The 23508-nt window shown below is 38.7% G+C and overlaps 1 protein-coding gene across 1 annotated transcript in view; it reads right to left on the bottom strand.

Moving 5' to 3' along the window:
- LOC144819348 (UDP-glucuronosyltransferase 3A1-like) overlaps nucleotides 1-23508 on the bottom strand; it is a 744338-nt gene that overhangs the window by 231991 nt on the left and 488839 nt on the right. Inside the window, exon 4 of the mRNA XM_078677286.1 lies at nucleotides 6653-7187. Coding sequence (XP_078533412.1) covers nucleotides 6653-7187 — 535 coding nt within the window. The remainder of the gene's footprint in view (nucleotides 1-6652; nucleotides 7188-23508) is intronic.

The following is a 23508-nucleotide window of genomic DNA, read 5'->3' as shown; positions in this document are numbered from 1 at the left end:
GTGTAAACAATATGTCTGCAGTGCACCACCAGATAGACCTTCATAAGCACTCTAAACATCTTACATCCTTTTTGACACCGCTGGGAGCATACCAGTATCGCAGGATGCCTTTTGGGCTTGCGTCGGCCTCAGCGGTATTTGAAAGGATCATGCACCAGGTTCTGAGAAGCCTTAGACAAATCCTATGTTGCTGGACGACATCTTGATCGTGGAAAAAAATGAGGAGGAGCAGGATCATTTGATGAAGGTGTTATTGCAACTAAAGGATTGTGGGTTGACTATAAGGAAAGAAAAATGTCAATTGAGAGAACCAATGTTACGTACCTAGAGCATTGAAATAGATGGAAATGGCATTAAAACGAAGAAGAACAATGTCAGTGCAGTGAAAGAAGTTGCCAAATCAGTGACTAAAGATCAGCTAAAATCTTTTGTAGGACAGGCAGAATATTGCTCCAAGTTTGTGCCAAATTTCACGTAGATTATGGAACCTTTGAAAGTGATAATGAAAAAATGCACTGCCATTGAGTAGGACGAAGAATGTGACAAATCGTTTAGTAGTAGTGTAAAAGACGGTATATTATGTGCACCAACCTTGGGTCATTTCGATGCCACTGCCAGAACTTACATAATGATTGATGCCAGTAATATTGGAATTGGTGACGTCTTAATGCAAGTGAAAGATGGTTGATAGAAAAATAGAGTTAGTTTCTAGATGCCTCTAGAAGGCTGAATTCAATTCTTTGGTAATTGAAACAGTAACCCTAATATGCTGTTTGGAAATCAAACATTTTATATACTTTATCTGGGGATTACTGTTTAAAGTGAAGACAGATCACATGCCCTTGACTCACCTTTTCAAGGGGTGTAAGAGGCTTGGAGGAACGTGACCCAGAGAATATCTAGGTGAATGGTATCTGTCTTAATATTATGGTAGAGTACGTCAAGTGTTTAAAAATGTGATGGTTGACTGCCTGTCTAGATTGCCTATGGAAAGCCTGCACACGGAAAATAAGTATGATGATGTGGGTGTACTAATGGATTGGAGTGAGGAGCCAACCATCAATCGAGAAGAATGGGAAATGGCAATGAATGATCATGTTACTCTACAGGAATTACAAACATCTGTGACTGAAGGTTAGAAATCGGAAGGGACGCTCAATGCCCAGTTCAAGATATATTACCACGTGAGGGATTAATTGAGTGGGAGTGATGAAAAACTGATAAGGAGGAACAAGATTTTACACCCAAAAATCTCAGAAGAAAAGTAATTCATATTGCACATGAGGGGCACCTGGGTTGGAAAATGATGAAAAGATGGGTCTGCCAGTCTTTTTGGTGGCCCAGGATGGGCAGTGCCATTGAGGATGCAGTTAAAGAGTTTTATGCTTGTGCCAAGTCCAGAATTCTCAGACAAGCTCCCTTTTATTGAGTGGAACTACCCAATAGACCATGGGAGAAGGTGGCTATCAACTTCTTGGGACTTGTAGACAGGTCAGGTGAGAGAAATAGATACATAATTGCTATCATTGATTACCACACAAAATGGTTTGTCATTGAAACTACAGGGTCCATAAACACTGAAAGTGTAATTGGATTCCTTGAGAGGGTGTTCATGGATGAGGGAATACCCAGAATTTCAGTATCTGATAACAGGGTGCTGTTTGCCTACAATTACATGAGAGAGTTCTTGAGAAAAATGGGGATTAAACACAAAAGGGTGGCTTGGTCGAAGGAGCTGAATAAGTTAATTTGGGCATACAGGGTCACTCCTCACTAAGTGACTTGCTTTTCACCTTTCATTTCCTTAAAGGGCAGGGAGCTGGGAATGAAAGAGGTTCTGGGATTATTAAAGAACAGGGAATGTGTGTGACTGGGTAGAGATGCGGTAAGGAGAAGTGTGCTTGAGAAACAAATCAAAGCCAAGAGTTACTATGATGTTAAAAAATATGTAAAGGAAATGTATATAAAGGAAGGAGACTGGGTGGTGGTAAGGAAAATTGGTATTGTTAGAAAGGGGGAAAGTACGTTTTCCAACCCAGTTAAAGTGAGGGAAGCAAAAAAAGTGTTGTCGTTTTGCAGGATGGATCTGAGTGGAGTCAAGGAGTATAAGTAAATGCTCCCATGGATGTATTATGGACGGTGACTTTGAATAACCACCACCGGAGATATAAGTCTTGCAGATATTTTCTTCAGTACAATTATAGACACTTTGTTCTTGAAAGTAAATCTATGCCTATTATTGTGTTAATGCTATATATTATGATTTTCTATGTGCATATATTCCTAAAAGTGGGAGGTGGATCTAGAGGGAGAAGCTGGAGGTGTCTGCGTGTATCAATAAACGTCTGGATACTCTAGAAACCATTGCTGGATGATTTTACAGTCACCCTATCACAGCTCAGATTCCTGTCTGGCAGCCAATCCCTGCACTGCACCATGATGACGCAACACTTCATGCTGCTTCTAAGTTACTTTTCAATCTTATCACTGTTTGCCTGCTTCAAATACACAAAAGTTTTTACAACAATAAGGAAGCTATCTAATTCCGTGCAATAGTGAAACCTTGGCTTGAGAAAGTAACTGCTCAGCAAATCCATTTCCCGTGCACTAGGAGCAAAATGTCACTGAGCTCGGTTAGTAGATTCATACAAGAAAAAATTAAGTTTCTACTTTGGTGGGACTGACAGGTCCTGCCAGTACAACTCTCCTAGCAGGCAATTTCACCAGTTCAATATTCAACTTGAGGTACCTCTCTTCAAAAGTTTAAAAATAGCATCAGAACCATACAATTATTGTTACAACAAATCTGACAATCAGATCCACATAATCTTTGTTCTCAATTGTCATCCTTCGCATCCGCCACCCTACTCCTACTACAACTTCCACCATGCACGTCTCCGCACCTACTTCATTTCATCATTTCACACGCAATCCCTATTGATTCTCATGTTGTTGTTTTTCCTCAGCCACCTCATCTCTCTGGATCAGGATCGGATTGAGACTGGATCAATTTATCCCTTGGGGTAAACCATCTAGATCATAAAGGAGTAGGTTCCAGTTCTGCAGCCAATTAATGTATTAGTTTAAGAGTCAGCAGTCATCGGAACTATCCTCTGCTACTAGATTTGTTGGCACACAAATTTGCATTGAATTTGTACTCATGGAGGTGCACCAATGGCTAGTGCTCGGAGCGCTGTAGTTCTGATACAGAATTTGGTGATCCCCGTAGGGAACCACCACTATTTTAATTAGGTAAATTCGTATGAATATGCTGAAATATTTTCTTAAGAATGACAGACAAGGATTGTCATTTCAAAGCTTCATATGAAGAATTAATAGGCAGATTACAAAAACATGCCATCAGCGAGTTTAGCAACAAAGCATTGAAATTATGAGTACAAAGAAGTCGGTACAGTTCTAAGTGAAATTCAGTATGTATTGGACTTCTAAAGTTGGGGACTAGGGGTTCTCTCAGTTACAAATATCCACATAGTTTTATAGGATTTTAGACAAAGCCTTTCATACATTCTGTGGGAATACATGGTTCTCACGTTAAGCACCAATAGGGAACAAGCTAGAAGAAACTTTATACTACAGACTACATTTGAGGATCCTCTTATGATAGTAATACATTGAGATTCAGTCATTCTCACAGCTTTAGCTGAACAGTTGAGCAGTTACATTGCTTTTGCAAGAGCCTGGGGCGGTTGAAAACGTCCTTGGTATGGTAGAGTGAAAATCTCTCTCAGAGAACACTCCCTACTTAGTCATGTGGACACTAGTGATACTTTATTTAGAACCGAAAACAGCAATAGTCATCATGTGGCATATTGCGATGTTGAGGCAAGATGGAGGGCAATGTAAACACAATCTAATGTTAGCATAGGCTCAGTTCGTAATGCTCCTTAATGACAGATAATCAACCCCCACATCAGCTTGCATCCATGAGTGAGTCAGAAACTCCAGGACTCAAATATTTAGTAAAAACAACAACAAGAACAGCCAATACATGGCAGCCACATCAATCCACTCTGCTATCTTTTAGTGTCTGATCACAAGGTGTTAATTCATCCTGGCTCACTAGACTCTGGATGAATGCCCATCCTGTTGTGCAAAGTAGATAGATGTGCTGAGTTTCATCACAGCTGATTTCCTGACTTTCATCATGTTCACTATACAAAGCTCCTCATCTCTGTGCCACTGCCTGGTTCTGTCCAGACTTGACTTCTCCAACAGTCTTTACCTTGGCATTCAAGCTGGAGAGCTCAAACGCCTTCAGCTGGTTCAGAATCAGGCCGCCAGACTCCTCCTGAACCTCTCAAAGAGGCAGTCTGTAAGATCTGGCCTGAAACAACTACACTGGCTGCCTGTGGAGCAGCGGGTGGCGTTTAAAACAGGGTGCATTGTATTCAAATCTCTGCACGACTCTGGCCCCCTCTTCATCAGAGACATGTTTAAGAGATATACTCCCTCACGTAATCTCCGTTCTATTCATAAATTGCTTCTGACTGTTCCATCCTACAAGAGGAAGCGTCTTGGAGGCAGCTGCTTTGACCTTCTGGCAGCTGCTTTTTGGAACTCCCTTCCCCTCCATTTGAAACTGAATGACAACATCCTCAGTTTTAGACATTCCTTGAAAACCTGGCTCTTCACTCAGGCGCACGGTTGAGCTGCTCCCCCTCCCCTGTGACCCTGCGCTTGCTCCTTCCTACAGCGCCATGAAGCCCCCGGGCGTACGAGCGCTTACAAATACCTATTAACATTAACATAACATTAACATTAACAGTGTTTAAATTGAAAGGGGTGCAACAACAGCTCAGGTCTGCCACAGTACTTTGAGCAATCGATTTCCCAGCCCACCACTTCATCTCAGCTGTAATACTCCTTTTTCTGTCAACCTCATGGAACTATCCTGGGAGATCAAGCACCATGGTATCTCTGAATAGGAGTGGTTACCACACTGTATCCTTAATGTTGTGTTTGAGTTTTTTTGTACAAGCGAAGGTGAATCTGCCTATAAATCAGTACTACAGTAATAACATGTAGGTCATTATTCTAAATGTATATTTATGCCTGAAGGTTCTTAGAAAGGCTGTTTTGTGTAGTGAGAACTGATTTGTTTTCACCTGAGGATTCATTTAAACTTGGGAGCAAATTAAAAGACTATGGGGCATATTACCAACAACTAGCGATAATTATCGCTATGTTGATTTAGCGGCGATATTTTTATCGCCGAGCTGTGGAGATTTGTATCGCTTAGGAACCTTGCTATTATCAAGGTTTATCTCCTAACCGATAAAAATCGGCTGAAATGCATGAATATCACTGAAAAGTCAGCGATATTCATGCATTACCGAGCTAATGCTCTTAGCCATGTTATCTACCTACCATTGGATAACATGGCTAAGAACTGCTCAGGGGCAGGTGTTAGCTTTTGGAGATATTCGCACTTAGCGCGAATATCTCCAAAAGTTGGTAATAGGAGATAGTGATGTTAGCGACTGTTTCCAGTCGCTAACATCTTGGCACGCCCACTTTGCATGTCATTAGTGATAAATATCACTGACATGCAAGGCGGGGCCCAAGATGGTCGCTATCTTCTACTAGCTGTCGCTAACTGGCGTTAGCGACAGCTAGGTAATAGGGAGATCATTTTATCTCCGCTTTATTGGCTTTTAAAGCCAAAAAAGCAGAGATAAACCCCCCTTGATAATATGCCCCTATCGGTTTTAATAATATCACCAAAAACGTGGTCTTCATAGTGTTGCAGACATCCGTAAACGAATTTTGAAAATGCGCTATAAAAATGTGATAAATAAAGAAATTAGGATATATTGTTTGTACTGCGGGCCTTCGAGCAATTGGCTATTATTAAAACTTTAATGTTTCAAGAAAAATGAGTCATTATTTGTTTTTCAAACAGCTACCCTCATCGGGATTACCAAATATAAAATAAGAAAGAAATAGAGGGGCATATTACCAACAACAAGCGATAATTATCGCTATGTTGGCTTAGCGGCAATATTTTTATCGCCAAGCTGCGGCGATTTTTATCACTTAGGAACCTTGCTATTATCAAGGTTTATCTCCTAAGCGATAAAAATCGGCCGAAATGCATGAATATTGCTGAAAAGTCAGCGATATTCATGCATTACCGAGCTAATGCTCTTAGCCATGTTATCCACCTACCATTGGATAACATGGCTAAGAACTGCTCAGGGGCAGGTGTTAGCTTTTGGAGATAATCGCGCTTAGCGCGAATATCTCCAAAAGTTGGTAATAGGAGATAGCGACGTTAGCGACTGTTTCCAGTCGCTAACATCTTGGCACGCCCACTTTGCATGTCATTAGTGATAAATTTCACTGACATGCAAAGCGGGGCCCAAGATGGTCGCTATCTCCTACTAGCTGTCGCTAACTGGTGTTAGCGACAGCTAGGTAATAGGGAGATAATTTTATCTCCGCTTTCTTGGCTTTTAAAGCCAAAAAAGCGGAGACAAACCCCCTTGATAATATGCCCCAAATAGAATGGCATCATAATGTATACTATCTGTAATCAGACAATGCAATTGTTAACTGATTTGGTTTTGGTATATCTGCTGAATTTTATAAGGAAAAGTACTCACTAAAAGAAATATGCAAGTGCACTCACCTGAGAAACTGGTTTTGCAGGCCTTGCCAGTATCCCTCCAATATAAATGATGTTTGGAAGAAGAGGGCGTGCAAATTCAATGGAAAAATCAGTGTTATAGATCCAGAGTTCTGTTTTTTGGTAGAGATCAGAAATAGCTGGCCTAGCTCCTTCTGGGAAATGGTCTTCTATTGCTTTGTCAAACTTTCTGTGTACTTGATGATCAACTGTTTTTGAGGCAACATACATGAAAATGTTCTTGATACGCTCCCAGAAATCCATACGATCTGTTAAACGCGACTGGTGCATAGGAACATAGGATGGGGGACTTGGGAAGCCCATTTTTTGGGCATCCGCAAATATTGTAGGAAAGAAAGCAACAAACGGTAATCTTAGTTTTTCCACAAACAGGAAACAGCAAGGGTTAAAGCTGTCAAGTACTCCAATGTCATATTTCTCAGTCTGGAGGGAGTGGAATATTTCAGATTGGTTGAGCAGGATGTTGCACTCGCTTGCATACTGCTCCATAAGCCCCAGAAAATCACTCAGATCAGATCTAGGGGGAATAAAAATTAACAAATATAAAAAATGCATTCTCCTGATACTCACTTTGGCTCAAAATACTCAATATTCTTATAAGCGGTAAACTGGCATGCAAATACACTATACAATTTTCGATAAAAGCAATGAAAAACCCTTTTTAATTGTATTTAGGATCACTGGAAAGTTTTACTATGCGAAGGGATTCACATAACGACCAGCGTGCAAACATACAGGTATGACCCGTTACGAGTAATCTGGTTTTAGGCCCCAATGCAGTGCGCAAAGTTTATGTATTATCGAGGTTGATGGGTGGTCAGGGAGTCCAGAGACAATAGTTGGCTTAAGGAAGGTGCAGAGGAGCAATTGGGAGGTTGGGTACATGTAATGCATTACTACATCCAACAAATACTTAGAAGTTCAAAGTACAGTGATGGAGCGAGATTTGGAAATAAATGTATTTCAACTCGCAAAGTCAAACTTCCATAATAAATAATAATATTAACAATGTGTGCAGTGAAAATAATTAATCAACTTAGATTAAAATTGCAGATCATTACACGCGGGATACTAATATGTGTGCTTATACATGTGCCTTTTGTTGCAAATGCATGTTTGTGTTAAATAATAAACTAATTTTGTCTATTGATTTTGTCAGAATTAAATGCGGCTGTTTTATAATTGCATGTGCTTATTTCTGTGTGCTCATGTTTTGTTTTTCTGTCTTAAATGTGCATAAATCTGTTCGTTGCTTCATTTGCTTCTGCTAGGTAACATAGATTAATGGGTTAATAAATAGCAAAGGTGGGTGGGTAACAGAATGATTTCTAATTCTTGCATTCATTATTCTTTTGTGTTTGTTTGAATACTAGTTACTGAGAAAAAGGCTTGAGGCCTAGCACGTCTTAATATGGTGATTGGCGAAGCCCTGCTCAGAAAAAGCAAGAGCCCAGTGTGGAAAGTTTTTGCCATGTTTAAAAAAGAATACAAGTTTAATTGAACGATGAACTATTCGTGCTCTTGGCCGGACTAAGCCAAGGTCGGAAACCGGCAGAGAGATTGTCAAGTTAAGGAAGTCACGGATTGTCTATTACAAATGTTTCAAATTGGAGGAAGCTGCGTGACTTGAAAATAAGGGACAATAGGCTCTAAGAGAGAGTCGGAACTGGGCTTCGAAAATGCAATGACATTATGTGGTCTGACGTTTGTCAACCAATCAGAATTTAGAATGGCAGGGAAAAGTATTCATTTTAGTTAGATTAGTTAGGGAAAAAGGTATAAAAACTGTTCCCCTGGGAGGAGGGCGCGCTTGCTGCTCATCTTCTCCTGAGACCTGTTAGACGTGACGTGCTGTCGGACTTTCTTTGGAGCACATAAGAATTAATAGGGCTAAATGACTTTTACTTTATTCTTTAGGTGAAGTGAGTTTTAGATAGGGATGTTAAGGCTTAGGTGATGGGAAACTGTTTATTCATCTTTGAAAAATGCTAATTGATTTTGCTTGAAACTGCCAATACTTTTTGCTAATCCTCAAATAATGATGCTTGAATAAAAAGAATTTAATAAAATGCACTTTCCTTGAATAAATAGTTAATGAATAAGATTTTTGAAAGACAAGCTGGCCTTGTTATTTCGTTAAGTCTTGTTACCATCAGCAGATCCATTTGCCTAAGTGGCTTAATTAAATGCAATGTTTTACAGATACCATGGTGAAATCTTTATACTGCAGTTGTATATAAATGTGTACATAATTTGTGAATAGGGTTTATTAATTAGGTCACATGATTCAGTTGCTCAAAATATGTCATGTTAGTTTATGGGCCTTGTGAATGATTTATGATTAATGGTGAGTTTTGTGGAGTTGGGTAGTGTAGTTTATGACATATTTTCTATAGGGGCGCTGGATCAATTCTCTGGTAGCAGAGTTACGGTTGCTATGGTAACTGACATGCTACATGGTAATTACATAGGATCGATGTTTAACATATGTTGAGTTTGTTCATTTGTTACATGTAGTCGAAAGATTTTTTCCTGCAGTGTGAAAAATCCTAGTTGTGCCGGCATATGAGTGGTGTGACAAAAGTGCATTTGTTCTGTTTCAAAAATAGTGGTATTGCTATCACTAGTGTTGTGGTCGTACAACAGGAATTTAGGGATTCTAGGTGTGTTAGGTAGAATGTATAGTGAGGATTGTCTATGAAATCGTAGCTTTCGAGTATAGGGACTAAGAGCCTGTTTTAAAACTCACTGCGAAAAGAATAGTAGAATTTAATCTAAGCTTGTGTGAAGGGTAAGGTAGCGTCGTCTATTTTACTAGCAAATGTGAATTTCTATGGCTGGTTAAAGTCCTGCCAGGATTTCATGTATGTATGGTTAGGGAAACTTTCCGTTTGAAAGTGCGTAAATGATTTTGTAATTCTGTTCGAGTCAAACTTTGAATTGCTACTTTATGTGCATTCAGAGAGAAACAAGTTTGTTATTACCTGATAGAAGGGTAGAGTAAATGTTTACTTTATCAACGAATGTATATTCTGTGAGAATAGCGTCGTCTATTCCACGCAAAGAATACTTGAATGTTTGTAAAAACTATCGTCTTATTTTAGTGAAACAGACAAATGGTTCGTTTATATGTTGTTATTAATTGAAATCCATTGAAAAAGTGTTCTTAAAATGGCGCTGTGAAAAAGTTTTGTGAAGGAGGGGTGAGCGCTTGGAGTGAGAGACGGAAATCTGCAGCGGCTGTGTATGTCACAGGGTCCGCGCTGTGATTGGTTAGCATACGTCACAGCTAGCGTACTGATTGGCTCACGTGACTCTGATGAGCTGTTAGCTGATTGGCTCTTTCAGAAAGCAGCAATTCTATTGGTTGAGCAAGGTGGTGACGTAGCTTAACCTGATTGGCTTGTTGGTGTGTTTCATGCACGGATTGGCTGGTTTTGCGGAACAACCAGGAAACATTTACGATCATTTTAAATTTAACGGATTTGATTAAAACATGAGTTATTGTTATAAAAAAGAGGAGAAAAAGCTTACATTTCTTCAGAGATTTAAAATTTTTATTTCACCTGATACAAAAATCGAAACGCGAGGTGGAAAGTTACTTCATAAGTACAAAACGCCTGCAGCTTATATGGAAGGTGAATATGGTTATCATACTTGCCTTTGGATGGATAATTGGATGAATTATACCAAAAATGATGGTGTTTTGGCTTGGCCAGAGGATGGCTCATTTAATATGAGAATTTTGAAAAACTTGAGAGAAAAAATGACGGCTCTTGTGCCGAAGCCCAGACCAACATAATTTGAGGCTTTAGTTGAATGGGAGGATAAGATGTTTCAACTTCAACGGGAAGCAAGTGGCATGATAAGACCTCAAAAATCAAATTTTAATAGGGAAACCCATGAGGATAGAATGCATCGGTGGAGACAGGCAGACATGTGTGATGGTCTCTATCCAGTGAGAGTAATGATTACAGAAATACCAGGTCAAAAGAATACTGAAAAAAAGAAATAATATTGGAGAAAGTGATTTGGAAGATCCAGTTCTGGAAGAAATATATATATGACAAATAAAAAACAGACTCCTTTAAAACCAGCTTTTTCATGGTCTACCCCGATGGTTTCTACAGGAACCACACCGAGTGCACCTCCACTTAATGAGGAATCACCCAGATTTTACCCGAATACTACAGAAACTCCTGAAAGATTAGAGACAAGAACTAATTCTAGTGTATATGGTGAAAGCAGGAATTTTCCTGAAACTCCAGTTTCAAGAAATGAGACTCTCTCCAGAGGTGTAATGGGTACCGGAGGAAATGAGGAAACTCCCAGTACTTCAGAATATTTGCGATCAAAGGAAGAATTAATTCGACAATTGACTAAGGGCATGGAAGCAGTGACAGTTCCAGTAACAATTAGTCCTGTACAGCCTGTTTTTGATCAAGGAGAAATTGAACATCAAGGTTTGACTATTCCATTAAATGCAGAAATTCAGAAAGTGGCTGAAAAATTTTACTCAGAATTAACTGAAATACATCGAGAGAAAACAAGAATGCCTGATTTAACTTTTAATCCAAATTCATTATGCAGAACACCGATGGGTGCAGAGTCAGATACCGAGTCACCAGAAAGGAGTGTTGAGAAAACAGATTCAAGTTCAAAGCTTGATGTCGCAAAACTTAAAGTAGATTTGGAGGAATTAATCATTGGCACAATTGGTCCTGACAGTATGAAGCATTATCAAGATGATGAATTGTTATTCATTTGCAAAAGTGCACAGTGGAACACGAAAAATAAATATGATCAATTAGAAGAATTGGCTGCAGAATTAGAAATTGATTTGAGCAGGCAGAAAAATTTGGGAAAACATTGCAGATTGGATTTTACTGAAAAAGACATTGAAAATTTTAACACTATGGAAAGAATTGTACATATAAAAGATTTGATCGTGTACATTAAGAAATTGGGTGACTTGAGCAAGTGGAGGGTGAAGTGAACAAAGAAAAGGGAGGAAGAAAAAAGAGAGAGGTTGGCTAATCAATACCCAACGAGAGAAATTGCAGGAGGTGGTTATGTGCATGTTCCTTGGTCTAGACAAGACATTCTGTTGTTCACAATGATGTTCCTCGGCTGAGAGAAAAGCCTGTAGAATGGTATCGACAGGTAGACAGATTTATTAAAGTGTCGAAAGTTCTGTGGATTGATCTTGATGGATTCTTTGACATTGTTGTCGAATCAGATCTTTGGACAGAATGTAAAATTGCTGTAAGTTGGCCAAAGGTAGAACCAGCTCGAGATATAGCGACAGGTGCTCCATCATCAGAAGTCATGGGATTATATGACAAAGTGATATATTGGTTAAAAGGGAAAATTGCCCCTAAAGAAGTAGATTGGGTTAAAATTGACAGAACAAATCAAGAGCCAAAAGAATCAGTACATTCATTCTATGAAAGACTGCTGTTGGTTTTTAAACAGTACAGTGGCTATGAAAAATTAAGTGAAAAGGACATGAGCCACTTTATATACAGATTTGTTTATGGCCTGATACCTGAAATTGGTGATATGATCAAAAATGGTATTGTCGGATGGCAAGCACTCTCAGTTGATGACATACTGAGGAAGGCAAAATACTGCAGTGATGAGATAGATGCAAGGCAGAAGTAATTAAAGGAGAGGGCAATGTGGGCACAGGTGAAGGTAGCTGAACAACAAATTGCAAATTTGGAGAATAAAAATGTGAATTTTAATCAGAATCAGGGTCAAGGAAAATTTAAAGGAAATTTTAACAAGCCAAAATGTAATGTTAATATTGAAAAGTTAAAGCAAAAATTGCCTTGTTTTAATTGCGGGGAAATTGGACACTGGAAGCGAGAGTGTAAAAATCCGCCCAGAAATTTTAAAAATGCATCATTAAATCCACAGATGCAGAATGATGTAAATCTACAGCAACAGCTACAGCGACAATTAAATGAGCTGAATCTTCAGCAACAGCTACAGCGACAGTTAGCAAATCAGCAGAATCAGATTCCACAGCCTCCCCTTCCAAACTGTGGAGGTGGTCAAAGATATAGTTTGGAAACAGGATTCAGCGGAGGTGATCAGGTAATAGGAACACAAAGAGCTACTGTGCCAAATGTTTCTCGACAATTTTTGATGACAGAAAATGGTGGAAGTGATTCTGAGGATTGTTTATGACGGTGCCTGAGAGAGGGGGAAGAGTGTGTGCTTGGAGCCACTCTTGAGGTTGACCAGTCAGGTCCATTTATAAATGGCAAAGTGAATGATGTAGAAATCACTTTCCTTGTGGACACTGGTGCTACCCGTTCTACTGTTAGATCAGTACAAATAGAAAACTTCCCTCTCTCTGGTGAATCCATCCAAGTAGTTGGTGTAGCAAATCAGAAGATTAAAACAAGTTTGACAGAGCCTGTCAAAATTGAGATTGGCAAGTTCAAAGATAAACACAGATTTGTAGTCTGTAACAGCAGCCATTTAAATTTGCTAGGGAGGGACATCCTTTGCAAAATGAATTGCAAAATATATTTTTCACCGGAGGGTATTGAGCTTCAGACACTAGAGGAAGATGGGCTTTACAGATTAACAATGTTAATGGTTGAGGCAGAGGAAAGCAAATTATTTCCTTTATTTGACAAAAACAATTTACCTGAAGAATTGAAAAAGACAGTTAAGGCTGAGATTTGGGATTCATCAGGAAGTGAGATGGGCCTGATGAGAAATGTTGATCCAGTTAAAATTACAGTAAAACAGGGAAAAGATTTTCCAAACATTCCACAGTACAAAATGAAGGCAGAAACAATTGAAGGTGTCATTCCTGTAATTGAAAAATTCATAAAGCAAGGTGTATTGAAAGAAATCGAGAGCAGTCCTTGTAATTCACCGATCATGGGGATCAAAAAGCCAAATGGAACGTACAGATTTGTTCAAGACCTGAGAAAGGTTACCCAGATAGTTGTTCCTTGTTGCCCAGTTGTTCCAAACCCAGCAGTGATCCTTTACCAGATTCCGCATGATGCAGAATGGTATACAGTTATTGATCTTTGCAATGCGTTCTTTACTGTTCCATTGCACCCAGACAGCCAGCAAATTTTTGAGTTCAGGTTCCAAGGTCGGACACTAGCATGGTGTCGTATTCCTTAAGGGTATACTGAGAGTCCATCTATCTTTAATCAGTTGCTAAAGAAATCATTGGAGAATCTAAATTTACCTGGAAGATCAACATTAGTCCAATATATTGATGACTTGCTCGTAGCAGCAAAAACACGAGATAACTGTGCCACAGATACAATTACTCTTTTGAATCACCTGGCCGATGAGGGACATAAAGTGTCATCTGCAAAATGACCGTTTTGCAAACAAGAGGTAAAATACCTTGGTCACAGAATTGCAAAAGGAATCAGACAAGTGACAATTGAGAGAATTAAAATGATTCAGGGAATGCAACCTCCAAAAACACAGAGACAGGTCAGAATGTTTCTATGAATGGTTGGCTATTGTGGTCAATGGATTAGTGGATTTTCAGTAATTGCAAAACCACTGCAGAGATGAACAAAATCAGATATAAAAGATCCAATTGTTCTGACAGAAATTGAGATGGAAGCTTTCAAAAAATTAAAAAGAAGCCTATGTGAAGCACCTGCTTTAGGTATGCTAGACTACGAAAAAGAATTTGGGCTGTACTGTAGTGAGAGAGAAGGATGTGCATTGTCTGTGTTAATACAGAGGCATGGAAAGCTGAGAAAGCCAATAGCATACTTTTCAGCAGTGCTTGATCCAGTTGCAAAGGCATTACCAGGCTGTTTGAAAGCAGTAGCTGCAACAAGTGTGAGCCTTGAGCAAAGTGAGGGAATTGTAATGGGATTTCCTGTGAAAGTCTATGTACCCCATTCAGTTGAAATTCTTCTTACCAGAAGCAAAACACAGCACCTGACAAAGTAACAGCCTCACAAAATACGAGAAAGGTATTCTGGGATCAGATAACGTCTCGATAGCAAGATGTGTGAATTTAAATCCTTCCACATTATTGCCTGATGGTGTACTGTAACTGAAATCAGAGTTGAAAAAGACATTGATCATGAATGCTTGGATGTTTTGGAATATTGCACCAAGCCAAGGCAGGACATTAAAGATGTCCCTTTGCCTGAATCAGATTATGTCTACTTTGTTGATGGTTCTTGTCTAAGAACAGAGGAGGGCGTTTTGAGTTAAGCATATTCTGTCTGTACAGTTGCTGATGTTGTTGAAGCATCATGTCTCGAAGGGATTCGTTCAGCTCAAGTAGCAGAATTGATTGCTTTGATTCGTGCATCTGAAAGAGCAATACATTTGAAAATTACTATAATAACTGACAGCCAGTACGGATACGGAGTGGTGCATGATTATGGACAGCTCTGGTCTCAGAGAGGTTACTTAACCTCTGCAGGTTCACCTATCAGAAATGCAAAGTTAATTAAAAGATTAATTGATGGCATTCAATTACCAGAAAAGATTGCTGTCATGAAATGTGCAGCACATAAAAAGGGAGAAGACTTTATTACAAAAGGTAATGCCTTTGCGGATGAGATTGCTAGGAATTACGCTAAAAACTTTTTTTGCAATTAATCGGGAGAAAAATGATTAACATGTTCTAAATTCACTAATGCTAACATCAGTAGTTGAAACATGGCAAGGATTAAAAGATTTACAAGATGAAGCTGATGATGAGGAGAAAAACACATGGTTGAGAGCAAAATGTAGACAGCGAGATGAGGATGGATTTTGGACTTACAAAGATGGCAGAGTAGTTTTACCAAATAGCATGATTGCTGATATGGCCAGGATGTATCATGGTCTGGGACACATAGGAAGAGATTCTATGGTTAGGCTTTTTAGAGAAACTTGGTTCAATACAAAATGCAGAACTATTGCAGAATCTCTTTGTCAAAGGTGTCTGACTTGCCAGCAAATGAACCCTATCAGGAAAACAGTTGTGGGAATGGGAACCATAGGACGGGAGGGTGGTCCATTTACCAGATTGCAAATGGATTTTATTGAAATGCCACAACATAATAAATTGTGTTACGTCCTTGTAATAGTCTGTTTGTTTTCAAGATGGGTTGAAGCGTTTCCCACATGCCATAATGATGCAATTACTGTTGCAAAATTACTGTTAAGAGAAATAATACCAAGATATGGCTTTCCGGTGACTGTGGAAAGTGATCGGGGAACACATTTTGAAAACAGGTTGTTAAAATTGATTTGTGAAGCTTTACACAGAGAGCAGAAGTTACATTGTGCATACAGACCAGAAGCATCAGGTGTTGTAGAGCAAATAAATGGAACAATTAAGAACAGACTTGCTAAGATGTGTCTAGCTACAGGAATAAAGTGGACAGATGCGCTTCCACTTGTTTTGATGTCTCTGAGAAGTACACCTGATAAAACAACAGGTTTAAGCCCACACGATATTCTTATGGGCAGGGTCATGAGACAAGCATTTATACCTGTGGGAAAGTTGATGACTATTAATGATAGTGTCATTTTAGAGTACTGCAGGAATCTGTCTGATGTTGTGACTTCTGTGTCTAATCAGGTGGGAACTGAAGTGCAAACAGGAGAAAAAGAGCAAGCACATGATCTGTTACCAGGTGACTGGGTAAGGACAAAAATTCATCGAAGAAGAAATTGCCTGGTACCCAGGTGGCAGAAACCAAATCAAGTCATTCTTGTTACAACAAATGCAGTGAAGTGCAAGGGTTTGAAGAGGTGGATTCATGCAAGCCATACTATTCATGTGCCTACACCTGAAAACTCTGACGAAGAAAGTGACACCACAGCTGATTTAGATTCTGAAGAAGAACCTGAGAGAAATCCAGATTCTGAAGATCGACAGGCAGGTCGACATCTGGAAAATTCATCTGTGAATGAGAAATTGAGTGAAAAGGATTTGGAAATTGTAATTGTAGACTCTGAAAATGATGGAGATCTGCTAAGAAATGAAGCAGAAGAAGAGTCAGATCAAGTTGTGATTCAAGACCAGGAGAGTATTGAAAGGCAGAAAAGAAGCTCTGAAAGCAGGAACAGAAAATCTGAAACTGGGAAGTTGAAGGTGATTGAAGAAGAAGAAGAAGAATTACCGAGTACCAGCTGTAAAGATAGAGTTCCTAACGGAGTGAAATGGCCGAGTAAAGAAGTACCTGAGTCAAGAATCCGAATATCTGACAGCGAATCTGAAGACAGTGATGAAGAATCACAGATAAGAAATTTCAGAAAGAGAACATGGAGAACAGAGTGTAATGTGACTGAGCCAAAGAGAAAATTACCAAGAAAAGGTGATAACTGGCCAAATGAAAGTGAAAATCGGAAATTCAGATTGATCAAGAAATCAAAGGAGCAGATCAATGAGATATCAAGTCAAAAAGATCAAGAAAAGAAAAATGAGGCAGGAAAGAAAATAGAAGTAATTAACAATAGGGCAAAGAGAGTTGTAAAACCGAATCAAAAATATAAGTCACCTGAGTGGACTTATATCATTTTTCCACCTGTAGTGGAGGTGAACAGCTGTAGTCAGGAAGAGATTGAAGACAATAGTGACAATGATTGAAATATTTTCTGTTAAAATGTAAGGTTCCTGTTTTTGGCGTAAGGCTGAAGAAATTGTGTTAGGTGACACAAGGTCGAAGAAACTTTGTTAGTTGGAAAACAAATTGTGACGCAAGGTCGAAGAAAAATTGTTAGAAGGTGGGTTTTGTTTAAAAAAAAAAAAATAATAATTAAAAAGGGGGGTATTAGAAATTTAGACATTTTTAATTTTTAGTTTTTGTATTCTTTGCAAGGCTCTGTAATAATGCCTTACGTTTTTGTTAATAACAATTCAAGGTGTTCTATTTTCAAGAGATGTTGTAAGATGTCCTCAATTTGCTTGATTCTAATAATCTTACTTTGGTTAGTTTTAGCTGTCATTTTCCCTTTTGGAATTGACAAGGAAAAGTATAAGGTCAACATGACAAGTAAAGCTTCAATAAATCAAGACAAACATAGCGCAACAAGCAAAACTAACAAAGTTATTGATCACAGACCAGAGATTCATCAGGATAGATCTGTTAGTGATTTTTCTAGTAATACATTTTCAAGACTTCTGTCTGAATATGTGAAGGTCATGGAGGTCAAAGACTGCTACATCTGTGAGAAATTGCCTGCTTCTGTTTCAGAGGAAGTGACATACAAAATGCTTCCTCTTACTTATGGCATAACCTGCAGTGTAATAGCTAGCTTATTTTATCAGACTGGCCGTTTGGAGTATTATTATTCCAATTATGACGAGATTTTTGCAAATCTGAAAATTGAGAGAAGCTTAAATAAGCACAAACAAGCTAAACAGATGAGGGAATTCTTTATTGTGACAAATGAACTCACCTATGAGTATGCTTTTAGAAATAATTTGACATGTAAATTGAGAACCTAGAGTAAAAGTCTTTCCTGAATCTAGTTGAGGAGAGAAGAGCAATTTACAAAAGAAATGAGATAGTCAAGCAGACCAAATCCAAATTCTGGCTGATAGAGGACGAAAAGCTTAATGGTAAATCGTTTGAGAATGTTGCAATACACATAGACAAACCAATTAGTGGGAAATTATGTATTAGGAGAGATAACACGTTATTTGATAATTATTTTGTCGGAGCGAGCCATTGTGAGGACACATATCAAATCATGGGGGGTTGGGGATTCAAGGGTGGCAAAGATCCAATTTTTCCTGGAATTTATTTTGTTTGTGGAGACAAAGCTTACTATAACCTCCCTGATCACTGGTATGGGACGTGTTTTGTTGGTCTTGTTTTCCCGAAAATATTTCATGTTGACAGAAATACAGAAGGTTCATTTGAAATCAGCAATCATGTAAAAAGGTTTAAAAGAGAAAGTTTCTCTGAAATTTTGGGAGACATCTTTGAAGCAGTGATACCTTTGGTGGGTATAACCCTGAATGCAGGTAGAATTAGAAAACTATTTACCATTGTTGACAGATTGTCAACAGACACAGCTGGTGGTTTCCAATTAGTTGATACTGAGGTCATTGCTATTCGGTCAATGGTAATGCAGAATCGTCTTGCTCTTGACATTCTGTTAGCAAAAGAGGGAGGAGTTTGTGGCATCTTGCATGTCCAACACTGCTGTACTTACATCCCAGATGAGAGTAGGAATATTGAGATGAATATCAAAAATATCACAGAGTTGCAATCTGAAATTGTACCCTTGGAAGAAGATGATTTTTCAGAATGTTTATCCAAAAGATTTGCAGCAATCAAAACCTGGTTTCAAGAGATTGGTGGTTCAATTCTTGGCAAGATACTGACACCTTTATTAGTTATAGTTTTTGTAATACTATTGTTGAAGATTAGTTGCATGTTACACAAAAGAAAGAAATACCTGAGGGAAAAGAAGAGAATTTACAAGATCAGAAACGAACAGGAGAAAGAGATAGAACTGGAAGAGTTCCGTAGAGCTCAATATGAGAATTGCAGACAGACAGCTGAGACAAGTCTTTAGAAATACTAACACAGTAAAATCTAAACATGTTCATCTATGAGATAAAATTTTGCTAAATTTTTGGGTATGGTTTGGTGATTTTGAAATCACCAGATGAGGGAGTTGATGGAGCGAGATTTGGAAATCAATTTATTTCAACTCGCAAAGTTAAACTTCCATAATAAATAATAATATTAACAATGTGTGCAGTGAAAATAATTAATCAACTTAGATTAAAATTGCAGATCATTACACGCGGGATACTAATATGTGTGCTCATACATGTGCCTTTTGTTGCAAATGCATGTTTGTGTTAAATAATAAACTAATTTTGTCTATTGATTTTGTCAGAATTAAATGCGGCTGTTTTATAATTGCATGTGCTTATTTCTGTGTGCTCATGTTTTGTTTTTCTGTCTTAAATGTGCATAAATCTGTTTGTTGCTTCATTTGCTTCTGCTAGGTAACATAGATTAATGGGTTAATAATTAGAAAAGGTGGGTGGGTAACAGAATGATTTCTAATTCTTGCGTTAATTATTCTTTTGTGTTTGTTTGAATACTAGTTACTGAGAAAAAGGCTTCAGGCCTAGCATGTCTTAATATGGTGATTGGCAAAGCCCTGCTCAGAAAAAGCAAGAGCCTAGTGTGGAAAGTTTTTGCCGTGTTTAAAAAAGAATACAAGTTTAATTGAACGATGAACTATTCGTGCTCTTGGCCGGACTAAGCCAAGGTCGGAAACCGGCAGAGAGATTGTCAAGTTAAGGAAGTCACGGATTGTCTATTACAAATGTTTCAAATTGGAGGAAGCTGCGTGACTTGAAAATAAGGGACAATAGACTCTAAGAGAGAGTCGGAACTGGGCTTCGAAAATGCAATAACATTATGTGGTCTGACGTTTGTCAACCAATCAGAATTTAGAATGGCAGGGAAAAGTATTCATTTTAGTTAGATTAGTCAGGGAAAAAGGTATAAAAACTGTTCCCCTGGAAGGCAGGGCGCGCTTGCTGCTCATCTTTTCCTGAGACCTGTTAGACGTGATGTGCTGTCGGACTTTCTTTGGAGCACGTAAGAATTAATAGGGCTAAATGACTTTTACTTTATTCTTTAGGTGAAGTGAGTTTTAGATAGGGACGTTAAGGCTTAGGTGATGGGAAACTGTTTATTCATCTTTGAAAAATGCTAATTGATTTTGCTTGAAACTGCCAATACTTTTTGATGATCCTCAAATAATGATGCTTGAATAAAAAGAATTTAATAAAATGCACTTTCCTTGAATAAATAGTTAATAAATAAGATTTCTGAAAGACAAGCTGGCCTTGTTATTTCGTTAAGTCTTGTTACCATCAGCAGATCCATTTGCCTAAGTGGCTTAATTAAATGCAAAGTTTTACAGATACCATGGTGACATCTTTATACTGCAGTTGTATATAAATGTGTACATAATTTGTGAATAGGGTTTATTAATTAGGTCACATGATTCAGTTGCTCAAAATATGTCACGTTAGTTTATGGGCCTTGTGAATGATTTATGATTAATGGTGAGTTTTGTGGAGTTGGGTAGTGTAGTTTATGACATATTTTCTATAGGGGCGCTGGATCAACAGTGTATATAATATTGTTGTTTAATTCTGGTAGCACAGTGAAATGATGAGAGATTAAAGTAGGAACAGCTTTCAAATGGATTGCTTTACAGGTATCAATATACATCGATAAGTTTTGAAATAATCTAAAGCACGTTCATACTCGCAAAGGGACAACAAGCGATTTTATCTAAAAACTATGTAACATGCACTACCACTAATACTGTAAAAACTATACGCAAGGTATTTCATTTTAATAGAGTATCTCAAGGTGTATTTAGCCAGGTTTTCCTGTAGGCTAATGTTTTCCCCACTTCGGGTAGTCTAGGAACTCATCTGTGCAGCAGAGGTCCCACGTTCCTGTTCCATTATATGCATGTAAACCCTATTTAATAAGTAACCTTACTCAGAAACACCATGTACTCAAGGGGCTGCGTACTAAACCGTAAAAGGCATTTAAACATGTGCTCTTGTCACCATTCAACATAAGCATGTGGAAATAATTGGAGGGATGAACTCAAATTTAATTAACTTGCTATCAATAAAAATCATATAATACACAAAATAAATTAAATATTTATATAAACTATAGTAATTATAGTCATTATAGTAATCAAGAAGAATTTAATTAAGGACCCGTATCCTCCTATTTAACAACAAGATGTTGACTGAGTAATAGATTTGCAGCGTTCAGTTGTTCAAGATTACCAAAACTGTCACAGAATAGACTGGATTCTCACACACTAATTAACCCCTTTTTTTCTGGATCAAATAGATTGTCTACAAGATTGGTTGGTCTGACAGCATTGTGAGTGCACTTTTGATTATCATAAATCCCTCTTCATTTTAAAACTTTTCAAAACCATGTAATATACAATGATTCATCATGTCAAAACACAGTGTAATTCCCTTCCCAATGAGGCACACCAGAAAGAAGTAATAAGTGTCTGTTCATAATAAACCATATACAAATTATCAAGATATAAACAGAAAACTTGACAAAATGGTACCTTTTACTTCATTTATTTTTAAACAATAGAAATAGGAGCAATGTTAGATTTTGGGTTACTGGTTGACTAGGGTGTGGGCTCTGGTAAAGCAGCAACCACAGTCCCAGTCAGGGTAAGGCACAAGCAAGCCCAAAATTAACCTGTCTAACCCCCTGGTAGCTTGGAACTGAGCAGTCAGGCTTAAGTTAGAGGCAATGTGTGAACTGTTTTTGCAACACTTCAAACAGGAAAACAGTGAAAACTCTTCACACCAGGTTGGAAAATGTAATAAATAAATCAAGACCAAAATGGCAAAAATCCAATCAAGAGAACCAGAGTTTTTAAAGATTAAACTGTACAATTGCACCTAAAAGTACAAAGCGCTAACCATGGCTATCTGGTCGTACTGTACTGGGTCAAAGTCTAAAGTTCAGGCCGACTGTGATGGAGGGTGGGTCAGATACAATCACAAATTAGTACCGCTGAAGTTTTACAAAGTTTGTGCCAAGAGTCCCAATTACATTAGAGAGGGTTGAGGGGAGCAAGGAGAGGATCATTGGTGGTGGGCAGCATGATGTGAAGAGCAGGCTGGACAGGTTGGAGCTACTCATTGGTGGTCCTCTGCGGTGCTCGATGCTTGCTGTGTGAACAGACGGGCTGGTAGAGGCTTGCGTGGAATTTTTATGGAAGTCCTGCGGGTCTGGTGCAAAAAGGCAGTTTGCGGTCGCAAAGAGCCCAACAGCTTGAATTCAAGAGCTTGAGAGCCACACCAAGGGTCCAGGAACTGTCCCTGAGGTTTAGATGGCGAAGCCAGCAGAATAGCCATTTGGGTCACTCGGGTCAGGATGGAGTTGCATGTCCAGTTCTTCTTCCCCAGGGAAGAGGGCAGCAGGTCAGCACAGCAGGACAGCAGGTCCTGTAGAGCAGCAGTCTAGTAGAGTGGCAGTCCTTGTACCATCACAGCTGTCCTTCTTCTTGGCAGAGTATCCACAGGTCCAGAAGTGTACTAAAGTGTGGGTCTGAAGGTCCTATTTTTGTATACCCTGGTGCCCTTCTTATGGCAGGTGGGATACGTTTCTCGAAAGGTTCTTTGAAGTGCATGAAATTTCCTGACCCCCAGCCCTGACTCCAAGCTAGCTAAAGTGACAATGCAGGGTCATTAGGCCCTTTGTGTGGAGACATAGCCTATTCAGGTGCAAATGGGGCTGTGCTTAGCTCCACCCTCCCATCCTGCCAATTGATAACCCAGTGTAGCACACTTAATCCCTCTATTTACTGACTGGGAGTATTTTACAAAGCCTAACTGTCAGCTACACCAAGTCATGTGACCCAGGACAGGCTGCAGGCACAAAGAGCTAAGGGCAGAAAAAGGTCAGCTTTCTAAAAGTGGCATTTTCAAAATTGTAATGAAAAATAGACTTTACCATTAAAGAAGGTTTATCTTTACAATTGTATAGCTATCAAACATGATATATCACCCTTCTCATAAATGGAAATTACACCTTCAAAATGTAATAAGGAACCCCAATGTTATCCTATGGGAGTGGGTTAAGTATCACAGTAGTGAAAAGCGAGCCTATGAGTTTTTCTCCACTAGTACATTTCCAACTTTTAAACTACACAGCATCCTGCCCTATGTGCTACCTAGGGTCTACCTTAGGGGTGACTTATGTAATAAAAGGGGAGTTTAACTTTTGGTAAAGGGGGTTTAAATGCCAAGTCAGGCTGGGTGGTACAATAACTGCTGC

Source organism: Lissotriton helveticus, chromosome 2_1, assembly GCF_964261635.1.
Source record: "Lissotriton helveticus chromosome 2_1, aLisHel1.1, whole genome shotgun sequence".
NCBI classification, from domain to species: domain Eukaryota; kingdom Metazoa; phylum Chordata; class Amphibia; order Caudata; family Salamandridae; genus Lissotriton; species Lissotriton helveticus.
The sequence above is the reverse complement of the archived record's forward strand: the minus strand, read 5'-3'. Positions and strand labels throughout refer to the sequence as shown.